A 25,823-nucleotide genomic window follows, 5' to 3' on the forward strand; every position below is an offset into this window, starting at 1 on the left:
TTCATTGGTTTTTAAGAATGCAAGCAATACCAACGATAAACTCATATAGTACCCCCCCAGATGGCTACATGTCAAAATTCATCATAGTGGGAAGGAAAGTAAAAGCAGATCTACTCTTTTTTAGGCCTGCTTCCTGATTTTCCCATCACAATCCAACAATACACTGTTGTCTCTTGCAGTGGCTGCTCTTGTTACATTTATGTATCTTTCTTGTCTTACAGAGGTGGAATTTCCCCTGGAACACTATACACTGGAATTGCAAGACCACAGAGTTGCATGTAATTGGTCTCTTTCTGGGAGAGTGGCTGTACTGGATGAGAAAAGAGCTATGGTGACTGCTGTCCAGCTGGGCCAAACTAACCTTGTCTTTGTCCATAAAAGTATCCTTTTCAGGTTTTAGCTGCCAATCTATGTTTCCCTGAGCATGCGAGACGTGGCCCTTCGTAAAGTAATTTGTTAAGACTATACTTATTTTGTATAGGCTTCATTTTTAACAAAGAGCTATGAATTATTGTCATAATTTCTAACAGGGTAGGTGGGGAAAAGACTCTTTGGAACTTGGGATCTGTTGACTTCAGTGCTTATTTGCAGCCTCAATTTCATTATAACTAGGAGATTGGGGAAAACAGCTTGAAGAAACTTGTGTGAATTTTATTGAATTTGTTCTTTCCCATTTCCACATGAATAATTGAGAAAAGATGGTACGGTTTTGTCTGCAGTAGATGCTTAATTAATATTTGTTAAATTGAGTTGAGAGTAATCTTTAAGAATTCACTAAACGTGCTCTGTAAGGACTGAACAAAGAGAGAGATTTAGAGCTCTGTTATAGTCAAAGAAAACAAAACACAACAAAGATTCAAACTCCAGAAAATTGAAATGTTTGGACTCCATTTCTCAGTGTTTGATTTTGAAATATTTCCTATTTTTGAATATTTGAATCTGAAAGAAATTAATTCACTTAGCAAGTATGTATTATCATCCTCCAGTATGCTCAGCATTGTTCTAAGTGCTGGGGATGTGGACTGCTGTTTTACTCAGGGTAGTCAGGGAAGTCTTCTGTGGTAACGCAACACTGCAGCAGTGGGTCATGCAGATACCCGGGTGACAGAGCTCCAGGGAGAGGAAATAGCAGTTGCCAAGGTTGTGAAGCAGGAGCATGTCTGGCATTTTTTAAAATGAGCAAAGAAGGCACTGAGGCTGAAGTGCTGACAATCAGGGGAAAGAAGTAGGAGAGGTGGTAGAGTAGGGGAGGGAGTAGATGATGTGGCATGTAGTAAGCTAGAAAAGTACTCATATAATCGTATTAGTTAGCTATTTATATTACTTGTCTAAAACATATTAAGGAGGGTTTTTGGTCCAAAGTTGTTTGTTTTTTAGTCATTTTAAGGTACACAGGACATTGGTCAACAGATACAATAGTACCTGCAAAACAGACTAAGTCATTCAGTATTCGAGGCCCAGCTGTGTGTCAGGTACTTCCCCAGATTCCCCAGGCAGACTTATATGACCTTTTTTTTTTTTTTCATATTCTCAGTTCATATTGTTGTTTATTCCAAAGTAGTAGATCTTGAAATACATTATATTTATCTATTTATGTGTTTTCCTTGAGAATATGGATGGTGACTGTTCATAATTTCTTCCAGCACTTAGCTTAGGGTGGCTGGTGGTACTGTTAATAGAGATTGGATAGAGAACAAGAGAAGCAGCAGGTTTAAGGAAAAAGAAAACTAGATTAGTTTTTTACAAGTTAACCTGAAGTACCTGTGGGATAGACATGCCAAAAGGTATTTTTATCTTTTTTAAAGATTTTATTTTATTTACTTGAGAGAGAGAGAGAGAGAGAGAGCACACACCTAAGAAAGCATGAAGGAGGGGGGAAGGACAGAAGGAGAGGGAGAAGCGGACTCTGCTGAGCAGGGAGCCTAAGGCAGGGCTCAATCCCAGGACTCCTGGATCATGACCTGAGCTGAAGGCAGACACTTACCTGAGCCACCCAGGTGCCCCTAGCAGGTATTTTTATTATGCATCTGGAGGAGAAAGATTCAGGATAAAGATAGATATTTGGGAGATCAGTTTATACATAGGTGGTAGTTGAAGCTGTTTGTTGTAGACAAAAATCACTTAGGGAGAGTATATAGAGTGAGAGAAGAAGAGGACCAAAGACTATGTAATGCCAACTTTTAAGGTTCATATGGAAAAAGAGGAATTCTTTTTTTTTTTTTTTTTTAGATTTTATTTATTTATTTGAGAGAGAATGAGCGGGGTGGCGGGGGGGGGGGGAGAAGGGCATAGGGAGTGGGAGAGAATCTTAAGCAGACTCCATGCTGAGTGCAGAGCCCACACGCAGGGCTCAGTCTCACGACCCTGAAATCACAACCTGAGCCAAAATCAAGAGTTGAACACTTAACCTACTGAGCCACCCAGGCACCCTAAGACGTGAGAACTACTTTTTTAGGGTAAGAAGAACTTGAACATGTCTGTAAGGTAAACAGAGAGAGAGCGGAGATATGGGAGAAGGGAGGCTCAGTTGATGATGGAAGGTTTCTGAGGGGCAAGAGAAAATCAGATTCAGAACAGGTGGAAGGATTAGGTAGAAGATCTCTTATTCTGAAAAAGGAGGAATGAATTAGGTTAGAGGTCTATCCAGATCTGTTTCCTCATCTGTAAAGTGGAGGAAATGTTGTGTCTCTGAATTTACTTCTAGCTTTTACATTTTATGAATGTTATATTAGAGTACATATCAGAACCAAACCTAGATTGGCACAGAGGTGCCTGTACAGTCTCCAAAAGATTTGCTTTAGGGGCGCCGGGGTGGCTCAGTCGTTAAGCATCTGCCTTCGGCTCAGGTCATGATCCCAGGGTCCTGGGATCGAGCCCCACATTGGGCTCCCTGCACAGCAGGGAGTCTGCTTCTCCCTCTGCCTGCTGCTCCCCTGGTCATGCTTGCTCTCTCTCCCTCTGTCTCTCCTCTGTCAAATAAATAAATAAAACCTTTAAAAAAAATAAAAGATTTGCTTTAATGGCTAGGTACAAGTAATCTTTAATTGACTTATCAATTTTATGTATATCAATAGCTCATTTGGAATATTGAGGCAGTTTTAAAAGTTTGATCCCTCAAGTGGATTAAATATTACTTCTATTATCACGATGGATTACTGTAGTGGTAAATTGTAATCTAGCACGTGACTATTACAACTCCTAAATTAGTGTACTTTGAATGAGTGTTTTCTGTTCAGTCATCTCGGTTATATATTTCTTCTTAGCTTTTGGGTGTAGTGTATTTTGGAGAGGGAAGTATATTCCTAGTTAGATTCTGTATAGGACAATAACAGAATATGTTTATATTTTTGCTAGAATTTAACTGAAGGAGTAGTGGGTAGTAGTATGGTGTATAAGTGACTAGGACTAGCTTTCATGACAAAGAGAAAACATTTTGGTAATAAAGATTTACCATAGATAATAGAAAATCAACTAGTGGTTTTTAAAACCATCTCCGGAGCCCGGGGCAAATTGCTGGGCTGGGTGGCAGACCCCTCCCTCCCCCTTCATCGCCACTGTTCATTTCAACAGCCAGTGTGATGCCACTTTGTCCTGCTTTCCATAATGGGCCCCTTATGTAAGAATTTATTTGGAGAAAGTTCTACAGCTAAATGAATATTAAAAGCATGGAATGTGATCTTTTTTCTATCATTCCATTCTCCTTAAATGTGAAATTCAAGAATACCTGATTCCTATTATGACTGAGTCCCTCAAACTTTTCTCAGAAGTGTACACATTTAAGTTTTTGCTTCCCAAAGGATAATAAAAGATAGGATTTTCATTTGTTTCTGTTTGTGCATTTATTATTTTTTTCTTTGGTAGCTCACATTTCTCTTTTCACCCAACTCTGGTTCATATGATTTCCTTAAGCAAAAATTAAGATGTCCATATGCGATCTGTGTCTGGACTCCCAAATTGCACCATATATGTTGTAGAGCCTGGATTTTTAGGTATTTATTTATTTATTTATTTATTTATTTATTTTTAAGAGAGAGGTGGGAGGAAGGAGGAGCAGAGGGAAAGGGGGAGAGAGAATCTTAAGCAGGCTCCATGCCCAGCACAGAGCCTGACTCGGGGCTCAGTCTCACTGAAATCCTGAAATCCTGACTTGAGCTGAAATCAAGAATCGGTCTCCCAACCGACAGAGCCACGTAGGCACCCCTGGATTTTTAGGTATTTTAGGTATTTTTAGATAATGATTTTCAGAAAGCTGAATAGCTTAAACTATTTCATTAAAATGAGTGCATTAGAAACTAGAGTGCTTCTTGAACCTTCAAATTTAACCTTCCTTTGACATGTTTTCTCATATTGTTAGGGTTCCACGCTGTCTGCAAGAGTGAAGCATTTTGAAACAGATTGTGAAAAAATATAAAGACCCATATGATACAATGTTGGGTTAGAAAAAGAGACTTAATACAAGGAAAAAAGAATACCAGTGTCCTCAGGTCATATGAAACTGGTCTGATTGAAAGAAGCTGAACTCTTGCCTGACACATTAGGAATGAGAAAAATTGTGGTTTGTTTTGTGTACAGATGTAAGGGAGAGTGTTTCTTTATACCTGAGATGAACTGAATTAAGCCAGGATCTTTTAGAATCCCAAATTATTCAATTTGGTGGAGGGAACTAAAGGAGCAACTTCGGAAACCATCTATTAGCGAGTTTTGCTCACTGAATACAGTTTTTATAAGTTTGTGTTTTTTAATTCATTGATGAAAACGAATGGCCTCTTCTGATATTTTTGTTTCTTGATTTGTGTACAGGTTTCACAGTTCAACCTGGAGACCGATGGAGTCTAGAAGTGGGACAGGTGTATGTCATTACAGTAGAAGTGTTTGATAAAAGCAGTACAAAGGTCTATATTTCAGACGTGAGTGTCTCTTGTATTTTTCTAGCCCCGTGTATGGATAACTTCTTGAGTGGGCCACTTTCTGGCTAGGGAGGGTTTTTTTCTTTTGCTTCCAGACTCTACTTTTAAAGTTACAACTTTATTATGAGTATTAAATAGTTCTGTCCTTGAGGAAAGCTAAACCGGAAGTAAAATATATAATTCAGTCAGAATTATAGAAAAGAGTTGAAGAGAAGGCCAAAACACTTCGGAGGGTGTCTGAGTCTAGGACTCCCTCAGAGCTGGTCAGTTGGCAGTGGTGCAAGGAATGTGGAGTCCCAGATGACAGTGCTGCACTCATTCTCCAGTGCCCTCTTGGGGTTTTTTTCCCTGAAAAATGTCAACTTATGGAATGGCAAAAATTATACCAAAATTTATATAAACTTTGACTCTTTCTGTTTCTGATCACTGGCCATTAGTGGATCTTTCAAGTACCATTTTAAAATTACATCTTTCCAACTTAGCATTTCCATGAGGAGAGCAAAGATTTTGTTTTTATTTATCTCCAGAGTGCATAACCACACTTACTTTTTTTAATGCCTTGGTATTAAGATGGCTTTAGGGAAAAAAAACAAACATCTCCTCAGTTTTATCTTGCTATTGGGCTGATTTTCAGAATCTCAGGATTATGTACCAGTTCCTAAGGGATTACTTTGAAGAGCAGCTCACTACTGTGAATGGATCTTACCATGTAGTAAAAGCCCTGAAAAGTGGTGTCGTGGTGATAAATGCATCCCTGACTTCCATCATTTACCAGGTAGGAATTAAAAGGACAGTCTTTGAATCCCAAGAACACTGATGAGGCTTAGCTGACTTGTTGATTTGTAGGAAGATACATGGCGTATTCCACCTTTATCTTTCATAAAAATGAGAAAGAAACTGATAAACAGTACACTTGGTGGTTTATATCTGTACAGATTTTCCGTTGCCGTCTTTGTTATTGCTCATGTCTGCATTTGTGGTCATTGTGTATATTTACCATTTGAAGTTCCTTTAAAAATTATTTCAGGGGTGCCTGGGTGGCTCAGCCTTTAAGCATCTGCCTTTGGCTCGGGTCATGATCCCAGGGTCCTGGGATTGAGCCCCGCATCAGGCTCCCTGCTTGGCGGGAAGCCTGCTTCTCCCTCTCACACTCCCCTTGCTTGTGTTCCTGTCTCGCTGTCTCTCTCTGTCAAATAAATAAATAAATAAAATATTTTAAAAAATTATTTCATATGCACATTTCCATGTGTTGTCAGGCTTACATAGAGTACTTTCTAGTCTGAAAAATCCAAAGGGTTACTATTTCAATTTATTTAACCATGCCACTAACAATGAACTTTTTGCATTATTTCTATTTTTCATTCTTGTAAATGCCATAACTGAGTTTCTTTGTACAATTATTTTTCTTTTGGTTAATTTTCATATGGTATAATGCCAGAAATGGAATTACTGGGTAGAAGGATAAAGTATGAATCTGTTTCTACTGTCTCTAAAATGCATGAGTTTCTGGTTTTTAATAGCCTGCCAAATTATTTCCATCTCGCAGACTTCCTTTTTCTCCATGGATCCTTTCATCTGGTTGTTTAAGATAAAACACTCAGGGTGGTCCTTGACTCTCCCTTCCTGTCACCTGCTACATTCAGTACAATATTGAATGCCATGTCTCAAACCCATTTCTTAGTATCCTTACAGTGCCTTTTTTTTTTAAGATTTTATTTATTTGAGAGGCAGAGAGAGTGAGAGAGAGAGAACATGAGTGGGGTGAGGGGCAGAGGGAGAAGCAGACTCCCCGCTAAGCAGGGAGCCCAATACGGGGCTTGATCCCAGGGCCCCAGGATCATGACCTGAGCTGAAGGCAGACACTTAACTGACTGAGTCATCCAGGTGCCCAGGGCCCCAGGATCATGACCTGAGCTGAAGGCAGACACTTAACTGACTGAGTCATCCAGGTGACCCAAGAAATGGACAGATTTCTGTACGTTGATTTTGTATTCTGCAACTTTACTGAATTCATTTATCAATTCTGGCAGTTTTTTTGGTGGAGTCTTTCGAGTTTTCTGTATATAGTATCATGTCATCTGCAAATAGTGAAAGTTTTACTTCTTCCTTACCAATTTTGATGCCTTTTATTTCTTTTTGTTGTCTGATTGCTGTGGCTACAACTTCTAGTACTGCGTTGAATAAAAGTGGTGAGAGGGGACCCTGGGTGGTTCAGACAGTTAAGTGTCTGCCTTTGGCTCAGATTGTGATCTCAGGGTCCTGGGATCGAGCCCCACATTGGGCTCCCTGCTCAGCTGGGAGCCTGCTTCTCCCTCTCTCTGTCGGTCCCCCTGCTTGTGCTTTCTTGCTTATGCTCTGTCTCAGATAAATAAATAAAACCTTAAAAAAAAAGTGGTACAAGTAGACATCCTGGTCTTGTTCCTGACCTTAGGGGAAAAGTTCTGTTTTTCCCCATTAGGGATGAGGTTAGCTGTGGGTTTTTCATAAACAGCCTTTATTATGTTGAGGTATGTTCCCTCTAAACCCACTTTATTGAGGGTTTTTATCATGAATGGATGTTGTACTTTTTCAAATGCTTTTTCTGTGTCTATTGAAATGATCATATAGTTCTTTTTTTTTTTTTAAGATTTTATGTATTCATTTGAGAGAGAGAGTGTGTGTGTGCGTGAGTGGGGAGAGGGCCAGAAGGAGAGGGAGGATCCTCAAGCAGATTCCCCACTGATCAGGGGGCCTGACGTGGGGCTAATTCACACAACCCTGAGATCATGACCTGAGCTGAAATGAAGAGTCAGACACTTAACTGAGCCCCCCGGGCACCCCTCATTATTACTGAACTATAGTAGCTGTGTTTCTTTGATGATAGGAACATTTATTTACTTCTCTTATAGAAAGAAACTGGTTGAGTAATTCATTAGCACACCATTTTGCTGATGCTTTGAATATGAATGTGGATTATAGAACCAGTCCTTGTAAAATCTATTTTTTCTCCTTTTTTCCTGCTCTTATAGAATAAAAATATTCAGCCTATAAAATTTCCAATCATACATCAGCAAGAAGTGAAGATTTATTTCCCTATCAAGCTTACACCCAACTTTCTGGCATTTCCTTATCATCCTATGGGAATATTATATCGGTATAAAGTACAGGTATGGTGTCCTATCTTATGAGAATTTACAAAGAGATAATTCAGTTTCTTTGTTAATGTATTGAAATTTGGTTAATGTTAATTTTTATTTCCCCCGATCCTAATAATATAATTCAGTTTCTGATGATAACCAAGTCATATTCTTGAATACTATCATTGTAACAAGACTTGCTGTACTTTCTCTCTCTTCCACATATCCTTTACTTGTGACTTTTGTACAGTTTTTGTCAAGCTCCCTTGTGCTCTTTTTGACATTTTGTGATACTGCGAGTTACATAACCTCCTTTCAGTTTCCCCTGCCCACTTAGCTACTTTACTATAGCATCGCAGCTTCTTTTTTTTTAAATCTTATTTATTTAAATTATCTCTGCACCCCACGTGGGGCTCAAACTCATGACCCCGTGTTGAAGAGTCACATGCTCTTCCGACTGAGCTTACTAGACACCCTAGCATCAGAGCTTCTTAATATGTCCAGAAATAATTTGTTATATAGTTTTATCATTATTTTATTATTATTGTTATTTATTTTTAAGATTTTATTTATTTATTTGAGAGAGACAGACAGAGCATGAGCTGAGAGAGGGAGAAGCAGACTCCCCTGCTGAGCAGGGACCCCAACGCAGGGCTCCATCCCAGGATCCCCGGATCATGACCTGAGCCGAAGGCAGACACTTAACCTACTGAGCGACCCAGGCGCCCTATTTATTTCTTGTTTCTTATTTCACCAGTTTTACCTCTTTACTTAAATTCCATTTTCCTCCTTTGGCAGTTAAATATAATGTCGTATTTTTTCACAGGTAGAGGGTGGCAGTGGCAACTTCACTTGGACCTCTTCTAATGAAACAGTGGCGATGGTGACCACTAAAGGAGTGGTGACTGCAGGTCAGGTCAAGGGGAACAGTACTATTTTGGCCCGAGATGTACAAAATCCCTTTCGATATGGAGAAATTAAGGTAAACAACTCTCCAAAGAATCTTATTATCGCCCCTGAGATATTGCTGTCTAAATATAAGTACAGAACATATTTAAAAATCTTTCTAGTCCAGATTGGGTATTTGAAAATGATGCTCAAATTCAATCTGAAAGTACATCTTCCTTAAATATTCCTGGACCTGGGTTGAATCCTGCTTCACTTAATAGCGAGTTACTGAATGGGTGTTTTTGTTTCCTTAGCTCTGAAATGGGGATAATGATAGTATCTACCTCTAAGTGTTATTGTCAGAATTAAATGAGGTAATGTTTTACTTCAATGCTTGGAACATATTCAATACTTAATATTACCTATTTTTGTTATTGTGTTTTTTCCCTATCATATATATGACCTTCATAGTAACTTTATTTCTGGTCTCATATTTATTTGTCAATCTTGTTTCTAAAAGATTGAAAATTCCTTTTCACTATGTTATATAACCACATTACTGTTTTTCCCCTACTTCTGATATATGTTTATGTATGTTGTTGTTCCCTGAAAAACTTGTGTTTTGTTACCATTCAGTGAACATTTACTGATTGCCCTTAAGACATTTACCAGCATACCAAGTATCATAGGACATTCAAAGAAACATAATATATCATCTCTACTTTAAAGAATATAAATTCTAATAGGAAGATCTAGTCACATGAAGTTAAATAACTCTTTAAGGAAATGACGTGAGTTATTTTAAAGCAGTATATGATTAATGCTACTTAAACTGTATAGTCAAAGTATTATTAGTTTATAAAATAAAAATCCTTGTAGATGTGACTAGTCAGAGACTATTATGAAGAGATGAGAACTTGAACAAGACTTTGAAGGATAGAACCAAACTAAGACCTAAGGGTCAAAGGCAACCTGCTGTTTTTTTTTTGATAAAGTTTTATTTTTTTTTTAAAGATTTTATTTATTTATTTGACAGAGAGAGAGTGGGAGAGCACCAGTAGGGGGAGCAGGAGAGGGAGAGGGAGAAGCCGACTCCCCGCTGAGCAGGGAGCCTGATGCGGGGCTCAATCCCAGGACCCTGAGATCATGACTCCAGCTGAAGGCAGACGCTTAACTGACTGAGCCACCCAGGCACCCCTTGATAAGGTTTTATCAGAACACAACCAACCTCATTCATTTATATATGGTCTCTAGCCACTTTGAAGCCACAACTACACAGTTGGGGGTTGCCACAGACACCAGGTGGTCCCCAAAGCCTAAAATATTTGCTGTCTGGCCTTTTCCAGAAAACATTTGCTGATCCCCTACTATAGACAGTGGAGAGCCAACACAGGTTTTTAAGGTTAATAATATGGTAAATCTTGTATCTAATTATTTTTTCTGTCAGACAGCAACTGTATTTTTAAAATAAGGAAGGAGCAGAGGATAATTGCTGGTGCTGTACACTAGTAGACTAGAATCAATTGAAGGGAGAAAGGAAAGCAAAGTGTCCAGTGAAGCCTGAACTAGTATTATGGTATTGAGAATAGAGAGAAGGGGAAAGTGCAGGGTTATTTTGGAGGTAGACTTAGTCAGATTTGATGCCCAGTGGGTTGGGAAAAAGTGAAGGATTTAGACACAGGCGTTTCTAGCTTTGGCAGCTAGGTGGATAGAAAACACAAGAAAAGGGAAAAGGAAAAGAGGAAGATGATGAATTCAGTTTTGGATACATTTAGTGTGATTCACCTATGGAGCATCCGGGTATGTTGGTAACTGGAAATAGGGCTCTGAAGTACAAGTGAAAGATTAAGACTAGAAATAAAAATTTGGAATTATCAGTATATGGTTGGTCATTGAAGTTTTGGAACTGCATAAGATTTCCCAGGAAGAGCATATAGTCAGAAGAGAAGATGGACTCTGAGTAATATGTGTCATTATAAGGGACACAGGCAGAACAAGATGAACTAGCAGAAGGAGCATAGAATGTGACAGAAAAAAACGTCTCTTTGGGCTGCCGTAACAAAATACCACGGACCAGGTGGCTTATAAACAACAGAAATGTATTTATCACAGTTTTGGAGGCTGGCAAATCAAAAATCATGGCACCAGCAGATTTGGTGTCTGGTGAGGGAAAATTCCTGATTCATGGAAGGCTCTCTTTTTGCTGTATCCTCACATGGTGAAGGGCTAGGGAGCTCTTTGGGGGCTCTTTTATAAAGGCACTAATTTCATTTATGACCTGTTTACCTCCCAAAGGCCTCACCTCCTAAAACCATCACATTGGGGGATTAGGATTTCAACATAGGAATTTGAGGGGGGACACAAACATTCAATCTATAGCAAAGACAAAAGTTTGTGGGTTTTTTTGTTTTTTTTTAAGATATCAAGAAAGAGGAAGTGCTCTGTATTTGAAGTCAGCAAACTTTGTGAAGGGCCAGATAGTAAATATGTTAGTGTTTGTAGACCACATATATACTCTCCTATTCTTCTTTGTTGTTCTTTATTTTAAAACCTTTTTAAAAACTATTCTTCACCCACAAAACTAAGAAAATTGGGCACTAGCCATCATTTGCCACACTCCTGCTGTATTGTGTTAGATGCTTTAGAGGAATCAGTTGATGAAGGAGTGAAATGAGTGACATGCTTAGTACCCACCCCCCCAACACACACATGGTATATGGTATATATTTTTGTATTTAAAACGTACATATATGTTTATGTATGTGTGTATTTAAGTATTTAAGGAGTGTGGGGTGCCTGGGTAGCTCAGTCAGTTGGGTGTCTGCCTTCAGCTCAGGTCATGATCCCAGGGTCCTGGAATCGAGCCCCACGTCGGGCTCCCTGCTCAGCAGGGAGGCCTGCTTCTCCCTCTCCCTCTGCTGCTCCCCCTGCTTGTGCTCTCTCTAATAAATAAATAAAATATTAAAAAAAAAGAAAGTTATGTTAGGAAAATCTTAGAAGAAAACATTCCTTAAATATTTTTTTTAAGATTTTATTTATTTATTTGACAGAGTGAGAGAGGACAAGCGGGGCGGGGGGGTTGGCAGAGGGAGAGGGAGAAGCAGGCCCCCTGCTGAGCAGGGAGCCCGACGCGGGGCTCGATTCCAGGACCCTGGGATCATGACCTGAGCTGAAGATAGATGCCCAACCGACTGAGCCACTCAGGCATCCCTAACATAACTTTCTTGAAAGATTCATTTTTTTTCTCTCCAGATATATGTCCTGAAACTGAACAAAATGGAGCTGTTACCATTTCATGCTGATGCGGAGATTGGCCAGATTATAGAAATCCCCATTGCAATGTATCATGTAAACAAGGAGAACAAGGAAGTCATCGTGCTCACAGACTGCTCTCATTTATTGTTGGATCTGAACATGGATAAGCAAGGAGTCTTTACTCTTCTCAAGGAAGGTAAGAGTAGGCCTTTTTTTTCTCCTTTCTTTGTCGTTGCATGAGGAACTACAGATTATAGTCTGAGTTCACATATTACCTTTCTTTACGGTGCTTCTGTTTACTCTGTCAACTGCCTTGTTATGTTGTAATTTAGAAACAAAAGCCCAGCGGTAGAGCAACATGTTCAGAGAAGTGCTGTGGCCATTCCTTCAGCTCATATGAAGGGATTGAGCTCTTTTTCCTCTTTCTTTAAATATGTCATACCTCTAACTAGGATGGATGTAGTACCATTATTAAATTTATTCAAAAAAAGAGTATCTTTTTCTAATAAAAGGAGAATGTGAACAAGCTATCCATAAAGACCAACATCATTTCCTGTTATTGAATGTTATGTGTGATCCTGATTACCATTGTTTTTTAATCAGTAATAATAGTAGTAGTAGCATGTAACATTCACTCAGCATTTGCTATTTGTTAGGCTCTGTTCTGAATACTTTTCATATCTTAACTCTTTTAATTCTTGCAATACAGCTATAATTTGGACTTCTGCCTTGCCCTTGCTAAGTATACTATATAATATCTCTTTCCTCTTCTCAGTTCTCAAAGTGTGTCTCCTAATTTTTAGGCCCTCACCATCTCTCACCTAGAATAAAACAATACCCTCCTAACTGTTGCTCACCTTTAATAATCCGTGGCTATGAGATGGACTCTCATGAAGCTTACTTTTTAAGATTTTATTTATTTATTTGTCAGAGAGAGAGAGAGAGAGAGAGAGCACAAACAGGGGGAGTGGCAGGTAGAGGGAGAAGCAAGTTCCCCACTGAGCAAGGAGCCCGATGAGGGACTTGATCCCAGGACCCCAGGACCATGACCTGAGCCAAAGGCAGACACTTAACTGCCTGAGCCACGCAGGTGTCCCTGAAACTCACTTTCAATATTACTTTTCCTGCTCAAAAAATGGGAGAATTTCTCATTGCCAGTGGAATAGAGTTAAAATCCTTTTAGTTTAATGTTCAAGGTCTCTACAAGATAACCCAATCTACTTTTCATAAAAAAGTACTCCTGCATACTTTGGCTTCTTTCATATGTGGCTCCAGCCAAACAAATTATTTAAGTTAAAATTTCCTGTATAGCTCCTTCATATATTCATGTGTATCTCATTTATATTTCTATCTTTGCTCATTCATCAGTTTGAAATACTTTCTTCTACATATTTAAATCTTCCTTGATCTCCCCAACTAGAAGTAATCTGTTTTCTAGACCTCTGTAGTGCTTATTATTTTCTAATCCTTTAATTTATGAAAATGTTCACTCTCCCCTTCTAAACTATATATGCCTCTAAGTTAGGATCTTTGCTCATATTTTATCCTAACTGAACATAAAATTGTATCTTACATGGTATATATCTATTAATAGAAGGAACAGATTTTATATCAATTTGATATAAACAACTGGATCCTAGTAGTTAGTGTGGGAGATCAAGATGTTTTTTAATGTATTAAAATTCTTTTATTTCTCTAGACTGATACCCTGAGAACTGACTGCTTATTACCCTAATGAAATCATGTTTTTTGATTTGCAGGTATTCAAAGACCTGGGCCAACACACTGTTCTAGTATACATATAGCAGCCAAATCACTAGGCCATACCCTGGTAACAGTGAGTGTGACTGAGTCTGAAGAGTACTTGGAGAGCAGTGCCACATTTGCTGCTTATGAACCCCTAAAGGTGAGATATTTCATGGTAAGGAATTGGCATATCTTTTCATGGAACCCGCTGTGTCCACTTAGAGGCTTCCCACCTATCTGTGATTTCTGTTAAAGATCAGTTATATTTGTGTTCTCTTTATTTACCAGCTCTTTCATCAAACCAGAGTATCAGGGAGTTTTCTCCCTCATGTTTCTGCCACAGGAATATCTTTAAGTTGTATCAGCAAGTTTTAGGTATTCCCCTTTATTTCTTTTTTTTATTGAGATATAAAATATGTATAGTAAGGCACATAAAGTACACTAATCTTAAGATACTATTTGAATTTTTACATGTGTATATATCCCTTAAACACAACCCTGAATAAGATATTGAATATTAGTATGGCCTCTTTTGAAGAACTCTGAAAGAAAACTTTATTCTAGAGAGGGAAATTAGTCATCTTTAACCTTTGTATTTAAGGATTTTCAGCACAACAATCATTTAGGGCGCTAAGGATTGGTCCATTATAATTGGGACATTATGACAGGTGGCAGTTCAAAACAAAGAGTAGAACCTGGTATGCATTCATATTTGAGTCCCTCAGGAGCTAAAATTGATGTCTACAGGTTCTTGCTAATAGATACTGACAAATCCATAGTCAGTGTCTCTTGGGATATGGAGGCACCCATGGGGGAAAAATTAACACTCATGAAAAAGTGAAGTAAGTTATTAATTTTAAAATTTGCATTTGAAGTTGGCCTTATTGCACATTATGTAGCATAAGTATTAAACATACGGTTCAAGCATATTTCATTTGTTCTCAGTCGATGAATCATCTTAGTTGCCTAATTAAGTGAAAGTACTTGGCTGTGGCTCATTGTCGTTTCATTAGGTTTTTTATCTTATGATTATTCCCAGCCTTATTTTGTATTTATTGAGTATCCACAGATTAGATCTCCACTGGATGAAAACCGTCCTTAAAGGAAAGGAAGTAAGATGATGATTTTCCTTTTCTGTGTAGTGCTTTGGTCATATATTTTTCCCCTTACCTGCTTAAAAGAATATGTGTTTTCTATCTTTGTTATCAATATTATGTTTTAGTACGTGGAATAGTTCTCAGTTTGTCCTTTTACATATCAGTCCAGTTCAGTTGATCTCATTAATTTTGGACTGTGTATCTAGGAAAAAGGAATAATCTCTGTCTTGCTTTCTCAGGGAGGCCTTCTGTGAAGCCTCTAATTATATTTCTTCTATTAGATGCTTGTATGGCACACTGTACAATGTCTTTTTGTGATGCCCATTATACTGTTTACCTACTTCAAATCTGTCTTTCCCAAACCGTGAGCTCCACTGTGAGGCAAGACCTTATTTGACTTTTTATTGCTATATCCCCAATGGGCCCTCAGTGAATACTTGTTGAATTGATTTATATACACATTATTTAAGAGAATACTGCCATTAGACATAGGAATGTTTAATTTTAATAGTATTCAGTAATAAATATGATTGACTAGTTCAGGAAAAAATACTAAGGCATGGTATTAATTTTGCAACTTTGTCACTGTTGTATTTAGACATTATGTGCCACATGAAAATAACCTACACTTTGATAATACTTTATTCTCCTAAAACAAGTTTGCTCATCTGTAATAGGATCCAATTTCTTAGTATACTGGAGTGAATAATACCCCTTGACTATACCCCTTAGGTGAGAGTTCTTTGAGAAATAGGGTGAAGTGTACAGATGTATTATTTTATATTTTTAGGATGAAAGTTCTTTGCTAACTTAATAAAATATCCATTTAATGGGTAAATTCTTAGAAACATACCATCTTCCTTTGGCACCTGGGTGGGTCAGTCAGTTAAGCATCTGACTCTTGATTTTGGCTTAGGTCATAATCTCAGGGTTGTGAGATTAAGCCATGCATCAGGCTCTGCCCTCATTGGGGAGTCTGCTTGAGACTTTCTTTTTCCCTCACTCTCTCTCCCCCTTCTTTCTCTCTAAAATAAATAAGTCTTTAAAAAAAAAAAAAAAACAGAAAGAAACATACAATCTTCCAAAACTGAACTAGGAAGAAATAGAAAATCTAAACAGACTGATTGCTAGTAATGAAATTGAATTGGTAATCAAAAAACTGCCAACAAACAAAAGTGTAGGGCCAGATGTATTCACAGGTGAATTCTACCAAACATGTAAAGAAGAGTTAATAATTATTCTCCTCAAACTATCCCAAAAAATAGAAAAGGAAGGAAATCTTCCAAATATATCCTACAAGGCCAGCATTACCCTGATACCAAAACTAGACGACACCATAAAGAAACAAAGCTATAGGCCAATATCACTGATGAACATACCTGCAAAAGTCTCCAACAAAATATTAGCAAACCACATACAATACATTAAAAGAATCATTCACCGCAATCAAATGGGATTTACTCCAGGAAAGCGAGGATGGTTCAATATTCACAAATCAATCAATGTGATATACCACTCAACAAAACAAATGATAAAAATCATGATTATCTGAACAGATGCAGAAAAAGCATTTGGTGAAATTCAACATCTATTAATGATAAAAACTCTCAACAAAGTGGGTTTAGAGGTAACATACCTCAACATAATAAGGGCCACATATGATAAAGCTACAGCTAACATCATACTCAATGGAGAAAAACAGCTTTTTCTCTAAGATCAGAGAAAGACAAGGATACCCACTCTTACCACTTTCATTCAACATCATATTAGAAGTCCTAGCCATAGCAGTAAGACAAGAAAAAGAAACAAGAGGCTTGCGTATTGGTAAAAAAGTTAAACTATCACTTTTTGCAGATAGACCTGATACTACACATAGCAAATCCTAAACACTCCACCAAAATATACTAGAAGTAATAAATGAATTAGTAAAGTTGCAGGATACAAAATTAATACCCAGAAATCACTGGTGTTTCTATACACTAATAATGAAGTAGCAGAAAGAAATTAAGAAAATAACACCATTTACAATTACACCAGAAAGGATAAAATACCTAGGAATAAATTTAACCAAGGAGGTGAAATACCTGTACTCTGAAAAATATAAAACATTGATGAAAGTAATTGAAGATGACACAAACAAATGGAAAGATATTCCATGCTCATGGATTGGAAGAATTAATATTGTTAAAATGTCCATATTAGCCCAAATAATCTATAGATTCAATGCAATCCCTATCAAAATACCAACAGCATTTTTTACAAAACCAGAACAAATAATACTAAAATTTGTATGGAACCGCAGAAGACCCCAGAGCCAAAGCAATGCTGAAAAAGAAGAACAAAGCTTGGAAGTATCACAATTCCAGATTTCAAGATATGCTACAAAGCTGTAGTAATTCAAACAGTATGGTACTGACTAAAAAACAGACACATAGATCAATGGAACAGACTAGAGATCCCAAAAATGAACCCATGATTATACGGTCAGTTAATCTTCAACAAAGGAGACAAGAATTGGGGCACCTGGGTGGCTTAGTCAGTTAAGCATCTGCCTTCAGTTCAGGTCATGATCCCAGGGTCCTGGGATTGAGCCCTGTGTCGGGGTCCCTGCTCAGCGGGAAGCCTGCTTTTCCCTCTCCCGCTCCCCTTGCTTGTGGTCCCTCTCTCGCTGTCTCTCTGTCAAATAAATAAATAAAATCTTAAAAAAAAAAAAAGGCAAGAATATACAGTGGGGAAAGGACAATCTCTTTATTTTTATTTTATTTTTTTAAAGATTTTATTTATTTATTTGACAGAGAGAGAGACAGCCATCGAGAGAGGGAACACAAGCAGGGGGAGTGGGAGAGGAAGAAGCAGGCTCCTAGCAGAGAAGCCTGATGTGGGGCTCGATCCCAGAATCCCAGGATCACGCCCTGAGCCGAAGGCAGACGCCTAACAACTGCACCACCCAGGCGCCCCAGGACAATCTCTTTAATAGATGGTGCTGGGAAAGCTGGACAGCTGCATGCCAAAGAATGAAACTGGACCACTGTCTAACACCATACACAGAACTAAATGTGAGACCTTAAACCATAAAAATCCTAGAAGAGAGCATAGGTAGTAATTTCTCTGACGTCAGCCAATGACATTGAACATTTTTCTAGATGTCTCCTGAGGCAAGAGAACAAAAGAAAAAAAACTATTGGGACTACATCAAAATAAAAAGCTTTTGCACAGTGAAGGAAACCACCAACAAAACAAAAGGTAATCTATAAAATAGGAGAGGATATTTGCAAATGATGTATCTGATGAAGGGTTAATATCCAAAATATTTAAAGAATTTATATACCTCAACACTAAAAAAACTAAGTTCGATTAAAAAATGGGCAGAGAACCTGAAGATACATTTTTCCAAAGAAGACATACAGATGGCCAACAGACACATGAAAAGATGTTCAACATCATTCATCATCAGGGAAATGGAGATCAAAGCCACAATGAGAGATCGCTTCATACCTGTCAGAATGGCTAAAATAAGAGAAGAAACAGCAAGTGTTAGTGAGGATGTGGAGAAAAAGGAACACTTGTGCACTGTTGGTGGGACTGTAAATTGGTGCAGCCACTCTGGAAGACAATATTGAGGTTCCTCATAAAACTAAAAATAGAACTATCTCATGATCCAGTAATTCCACTACTGGGTATTTAAAGAAAATGAAAACACTAATCTGAGAAGATATATGCACCCCTATGTTTATTGAAGCATTGTTTACAATAGCCAAGATATGGAAGCAACCCAAGTGTCCACCAAAATATGAATGGGTAAGGAAGATGTGATGTGTATGTACACACAGACGCACAGGAATATTACACAGCCATAAAAAGATGAGATCATACCATTGTGCCAACATGGATGGACCTAGAGGGTATTATGATAAGTGAAATAAGTCAGACTGAGAAAGACAAATGATTCTATACAATTTCACTCATATGTTGTATCTAAAAAACAAAATAAATGAATAAATAAACAAAAAGCACAATCAGTCTTATCAATACAGAGAACAAACTGATGGTTGCCAAATTGGTGGGGGTGGATAGGCAACATGGGTGAAGAGGAATGGGAAATACAGGCTTCTGGTTATGGAATGAAAAGTCATGGGAATAAATTTACGACGTAGGGAACATAATGGTACTATAATAGTGTGGTATGGGGACAGATGGTAGCTACACTTCTGAGCACAGCATAACATGGATGTCCAACCTCTGTGTTGTACATGTGAAACCAATGTAACAGTGTGTGTCAACTATACTCAGATTTAAAAAATATATATCCATTTAAAATGCTTATACAGGGCGCCTGGGTGGCACAGCGGTTAAGCGCCTGCCTTTGGCTCAGGGCGTGATCCCGGTGTTGTGGGATCGAGCCCCACATCAGGCTCTTCCGCTATGAGCCTGCTTCTTCCTCTCCCGCTCCCCCTGCTGTGTTCCCTCTCTCGCTGGCTGTCTCTATCTATCTCTGTCAAATAAATAAATAAAATCTTTAAAAAAAATTTTAAAAAAATAATAAAATGCTTATACAGCTACTTGTTCAATACCTTTTATGTGCCCAACATTGTACTAAATCCACTAAGGAGGAGACATTCTCTTTTAAAATTTAGGTAGAAGATACTCTCCTCTCTGAATAATTTTACATAACTAGAAAGCATAAGAAGAATTAATACACTCTCACATGTGAAACATTTGACACATTCAAACAGCATTAGTGGATGAACTAGTGTACAAATAAATGGTAGAGGTGAGTATTGCCGGAACTTAGAGCATGTGGAAGTGGCTGTAGTCTGGAATGATTGGATATTAATGGGTAAGGTGACACATAAGTTAGGCCTGAATGATAGGGTCTAAATGAATATAGAGGTTGAGAAGCACCCAAGTGAAAGGCATCGTGTACATGGCTCCTGATGTGGAAATAAAGTCTAAAGTCATTTTCAGCAATCACCCAGTTTTCACTTTAGAAAACTGTTGAGTTCCCTCACCAATCAAGAATTCATTTCTTTGAATGTCATCAGGCTGTAAACCCTGTGGAAGTGGCATTGGTGACGTGGCAGTCTGCGAAGGAAATGGTGTTTGAAGGGGGCCCCCGTCCATGGATCTTGGAGCCCTCCCGATTCTTTTTGGAGTTGAGCATGGAGAAGACAGAGAAAATTGAATTAACACAAGTCCGGCTGCCAGCTAAGAGAAAACAGAACCAGTACATCTACCGGGTCTTGTGCCTGGATTTAGGGGAACAAGTAAGTAGGAAAATCATCTTTTTCTAACGTTTCTTTTAGCAGTAATACCCCAAATCTTTTGTACTTCTAGCTATTCCTTTTCAGATTCTAATGGATTTTATTTATAGACTCAATAGGAAAATTCTTTTTTTCCTTCCAAGTTTTTATTTAAATTCTAGTTATTTAACATAGGAAAATTCTAACTATTGATTAAAGGTTTTTTTTTAACTTTACTATTCTTTAAATGTACTCAAAGATTTCACTCATCTGAGAATTCTAACAGTCCACTAAATGGTTCAAGATCCTTTTGTAGTAATGAACTTATTTCAGTCACTTTATCGCTATAATTCATTTGCTTGTTGTCTAGACTAGAGAATATATGGTTTCCCACCTCCAAAAAATGCAAGGAAGGGAAAGTTGAAGCGTCATCTGTTAGCAGTTTTGATGGATTAGCAATTGTGAGTGGTGAGCAATTTTGAAGAACTAGTTAGATCTGTGCAGATAAGATACTAAGTGTGTTGCCCTTTATCAGTTGAATTAGTTTTATTATTTTAGAGGTGGTGGCAGATCCACTCCCAGCTGTGCCCTGCTTCTGTCAAACCAGTGACAAAAGTTTGCGGTTTGACTAGGGTTGAGAATTCAGTGTATGACTCTGTAACCAGCCCACAAGGAATCGATGTATGATTTTAACTTAAGAAGAGCTGAGCTTCTTTCCAACGTGTCTTGTGAACTTTGTTGTGTATGTGGCTGGCTGTCAGGAGTGGCAGAGTCCTCATCCCTGTGGGGTCCTCTTGTCTTCTGTCCCCACATTCTGTTACTCATTTGGTGCTTCTACCAGAGAAAGGTCGAAACACAAAATATTTTTTCCACTTTTTACCAACTGATAACAAAAGATTTGGTGGAGAAAAAGACTGAAGTAGTTGGTCAGAATTAGATTTTTTAATATTCCCTTTGTTTATAAATTTCCATGATACCCTTGTTTCTCTTAGCCACATGATTAAGAACTATGATGATTGTGTCCAAAGGGATCCTATACTGGGGTTTGAGTAATTCTGACATGTGTACGTTGGAACAACTGACATCAAGTGTCTACCCACAGTTGCCTCTTGCTCTGTTCTTTCCTTAAAGGCTCTGACATTCCGAATTGGAAATCACCCAGGTGTCCTGAACCCTAGTCCAGCTGTCGAGGCTGTGCAGGTACGCTTCATGTGTGCCCACCCTGCCAGCATGTCAGTAACCCCAGTGTACAGAGTGCCACCTGGTGCCCAGCCATGCCCTCTGCCACAGCACAACAAACAACTGGTAAGTACAGTGTTTCCATCTAACTTGGTACTTTTGTCTTCCACACCTTAGAGATAAATGGTCTAAAATACGGCTTTTGTCTTATTAAAGTGGAGGAAACATTTATTTGTTATTCATTCTCTGACAGTGTAAAGAGATAATTAAACTAGGTTAGAATTGGCTATACTTAGTGACACTTAGCAACTTAGTTTGCTTACTGTACGTAGGGACATAGCTCGTAATTATGGCAATAAACAGTGGAGATGTCTTTAAACTTCCAGATCTTTTATTGGCATTATTGGTAAATAATAGAATTTATTTCTACTCTAAACCCACCGTGAAGAATAATGATAAGCAATAATATGACTAGTAGGGATTAAGGAATAAAAGAGTTTTCTAACCTAGAAACGAGAACGTCAGACTGTATAGTAAATGAGGTAGACTTTAATTACAAGCTTAGGAGAATCAAAGTCCTTTCTTAGCCTATGTAGAACAGAACAATCAATTATTCCTGTTTTACAGATGGAGAAACTGAGACTCCTAGAGGTTGAGTAATTTCTTCAAAAGCATAAAGCTAGAAAATAGCACATCCTGTTCGACTCCAAAGCACATGTTATTAAGTTTTATACTATTCTGTCTTTTTATTATAAAAGAACAAGAATATGAGATGTACAGGTTAGGAACTCATTTTTTTCAGAACTAAATTCCACATGAAGTATTACTTGAAGTTTATAAATGATGTACTTCTTTTAAAAAGATATTTTTAGTTCAGAGAGAAAGAGCATGGGGGGAGGGGGAGGGGAAGAGGGAGAGAGAAACTCAGGCGGACTCAGAGCTGAGCATGGAGCCCAATGCGGGACTCCATCCCACAACCCTGAGGTCAGACCTGAGCCAAAACCAAGAGTCGGACACTCAACCGACTGTGTCACCCAGGTGCCCCTATAAATGATTTGCTTTTTGAAAAAGGACTTAGATGGAGCAGAATAAAAGTTATCCATATAATTGTCATTCAATGTCACTTTTTTCATTTGAAATAATGTAAAGTTTTAGAAAATTGCAAGAAAAGGGGCACCTGGGTGGCTCAATTGGTTGAGTGTCTGACTCTTGGTTTTGGCTCAGGTCTGATCTCAGGGTCATGGGATCAAGCCCTACATTGGGCTCTATGCTCAGCAAGGAGTCTGGTTGGGATTCTCTCTCTTCCTCTCCCTCCACCCCTCTCCCTAGCTCATTCACGTGCATGTGCACGCGCTCTCTCTCTCTGTCTCTCAAATAAATAAATAAAATCTTTAAAAAAATTGCAAGAAATTTTTTTTCCTGGAGCCATTCAGGAGTAATTTACAGACATAATTCCCCATACTTTAGAATTTATTTTTGTAATAATTAAGTACAATTTCCATGCTGTAAAATTCACTCTTTTAAAAGTGTACAAATAAGGGATGCCTGGGTGGCTCAATCAGTTAAGGGTCCGCCTTCGGCTCAGGTCGTGATCCCAGGGTCCTCGGATCAAGCCCCGCATTGGGCTCCCTGCTCAGTAGGGAGCCTGCTTCTCTCTCTCCCTCTCCCCCAGCTTGTGCTCACTCTCTCTCTCTTGCTTGCTCTCTCTCAAGTAAATAAATAAAATCTTTTTAAAAAAGTGTACAAGTAAGAGTTTTGCAGCCATCACCATGGTCCATCAGAATATTTTCATTTCCCCAAAAAGAAATGGACACCCGGTAGCAGTCACTCCCCATCCCCCCACCCCAGCCCCTGGAAACCACTATATGTCTCTATAGATTTGCTTGTCCTGTACATTTCATATAAATGGAATCATATAATATGTGGCTTTTGTATCTAGCTTCTTTCATTTAGCATGTTTTCAAGATTCTTCCATCTTGTAGCATCAGTGAGTACTGCATTCTTTTTTATGGCTTCATAATATACCATTGTAGAGATATACTACATTTTGGCCATTTATCAGTTGATGGATATATGGGTGGTTCCCACTTTTTGGCTATTATAGAAGAATGATGGTGCCATGAACATTCATGCACAAATTTTTGTATGGACATGTTTTCAATTCTTCCGAGTTTCTATATAGAGATGGAATTTCTTGGACTATGGTAACTCAGTGCTTAGCCTTTTGAAGAGCTGCCAGCTGTTTTCTAGAGCAGCCACACCATTTTACACTTCCATAAGCAAGGGATGAGAATTCCAACTTCTCCACATCCTTTCCAACATTTGTTATTGTCTGTCATTGATTATAACCTTCCTGCTGAGTGAGCAGTACTATCTCATGGTGGTTTTATGTTTTCTAGTGACTAATGATGTTGTGCACCTTTTTGTGTGCTTATTGGCCATTTGTATATCTTCTTTGGAGAAATGTTAATTCAGATCTTTTGTCAATTTTGAAAAAGATTTTATTGAGAGCGAGAAAGAGCGGGGGGAAGGGCAGAGAGGGAGAAGCAGACTCCCCACTGAGCAGGGAGCCTGATGTGGGTCTTGATCCTAGGACCCTGAGATCATGACATGAGCTGAAGGCAGACACTTAAACGACTGAGCCACCCAGGCGCCCCTTTTTTGTCAATTTTTAATAAGGTTATTCATCTTTTTGTTATTACGTTGTATGAGTTTTTCATATATCTAAGTACAAGTCTCTTTTCAGAGATAAGATTTGCAAAAACTTTCTCCCATTTTGTGGGTTGCTTTCACTTTCTGGATTGTGTCTTTTGAAGCACAAAAGTTTTTGTTTAGTGATGTGCAATTTATTTTATTGTTGGTGGTGGTTGTACTTTTGATGTCATATCTAAGAAACAATTGCCTAATCGAAGGGCACATATATTCATACCTTTGACTTCTTTTAAGAGTATATTTTATAGTTTTAGTCCTTACATTTTGGCCCTACTCCATTTTGAGTTAATTTTTGTTTATAGTGTGAGGTTGGAATGTACCTTCATTCTTTTGCATGTAGGTAATCCAGTTGATCCAGCATCATTTGTTAAAAAGGTTATTCTTACTCTCCGAATTGTCTTGGCACTCTTGTTAAAAAAAATCTATTAACCATAAATGTGAGGATTTATTTCTGGATTCTCAAATCTCTTTTATTAATTTATACGTCTTTATGCCAGTAGCATACTGCCTTGATTACCATAGCTTTGTAGTAAGTTTTGAAATTGGGAAGTGTGTTCTCCAACTCTGATCTTCATTTTCAAGATTGTTTTGGCTATTCTTTTTTTTTTTTTTTTTAAGATTTATTTATTTGGGGTGCCTGGGTGCACAGTCAGTTAAGCATCTGCCTTTGGCTCAGGCAGGGTCCTGGGATTGAGCCCCATATCAGGCTCCCTGCTAAGTGGGGAGCCTGCTTCTCCCTCTCCATTCCCCTGCTTGTGGCTCTCTGGCTGTCACTATCTTTCTGTCAAATAAATAAATAAAATTTTTAAAAAACTTAAAAAAAGTTTTATTTATTTATTTTAGAGAGAGAGAGCAAGCGAGTATGAGCGGGAGGAAAGGCAGAGGGAGAGGGAGACAAGCAGACTCCCTGCTGAGCGGCAAGCCCAACGCAGTACTCCGTCCCAGGATCCCAAGATCATGACTTGTGCTGAAAAAAAGTCAGATGCTCCACTAACTGGAGCATCTATTTCTTCTGGAGTCACTTTTGGTTGTTCGTATATGCAGAGTTTTTCCATTTCATCTAGGTTATCTAACTTGTAGGCTTACAGTTGTTCACAGTAATCCTATATAACCCTTCTTATTTCTGTAAGGATAGCACTAATGTCCCTCCTTTCATTCCTGATTTTAGTAAACTGAGTTCTCTCTTTCTTAATCATTCCAGCTAAAGGCTTGTCAATATTGTTGATCTTCTCAAAGAATCAGTTTTTGGTTTAGTTTTTTTTCTGTTGTTTTTCTATATCATTTATTTTTGCTGTACTCATTATTATTTCCTTCCTTCTGCTTGGTTTGAATTTAGCTTCTTCTTTTTTCTAGTTTCTCAAAGTGGAAGTTTAGGTTATTGATTTGAGATTGTTCTTCTTTTTTAATATAGATATTTGCAGTTCTAAGTTTTCCACTAGGCATTACTTTTACTGAATCCCTTAAGTTTTGATATGTTGAGTTTTATTTTCATTTGTCTCAACATGTTTTCTAATTTACCTTTGATTTCTTCTTTGACCCATTGCTTATTTAGGAGTGTGTTGTTTAATTTCCACACATTTGTGAATATCCCAAATTTCCTTCTGTTGTTGATTTCTTTTTTTTTTTTTAAAGGTTTTATTTATTTGACAGAGATAGAGACAGCCAGCGAGAGAGGGAACACAA

At 38.1% G+C, this 25,823-nt stretch overlaps 1 protein-coding gene across 1 annotated transcript in view; it reads left to right on the forward strand.

The window, feature by feature from the left end:
* The window catches only part of NUP210L (nucleoporin 210 like), a 73,447-nt gene that overhangs the window by 13,520 nt on the left and 34,104 nt on the right, over positions 1-25,823 (forward strand). The window contains exons 7-16 of the mRNA XM_026485054.4: positions 222-380; positions 3,921-3,989; positions 4,801-4,907; positions 5,542-5,682; positions 7,916-8,053; positions 8,850-9,005; positions 12,164-12,362; positions 13,927-14,072; positions 20,052-20,273; positions 21,381-21,554. Coding sequence (XP_026340839.2) covers positions 222-380; positions 3,921-3,989; positions 4,801-4,907; positions 5,542-5,682; positions 7,916-8,053; positions 8,850-9,005; positions 12,164-12,362; positions 13,927-14,072; positions 20,052-20,273; positions 21,381-21,554 — 1,511 coding nt within the window. The remainder of the gene's footprint in view (positions 1-221; positions 381-3,920; positions 3,990-4,800; positions 4,908-5,541; positions 5,683-7,915; positions 8,054-8,849; positions 9,006-12,163; positions 12,363-13,926; positions 14,073-20,051; positions 20,274-21,380; positions 21,555-25,823) is intronic.

This window comes from Ursus arctos, unplaced genomic scaffold, assembly GCF_023065955.2.
Source record: "Ursus arctos isolate Adak ecotype North America unplaced genomic scaffold, UrsArc2.0 scaffold_2, whole genome shotgun sequence".
Lineage (NCBI taxonomy): Eukaryota > Metazoa > Chordata > Mammalia > Carnivora > Ursidae > Ursus > Ursus arctos.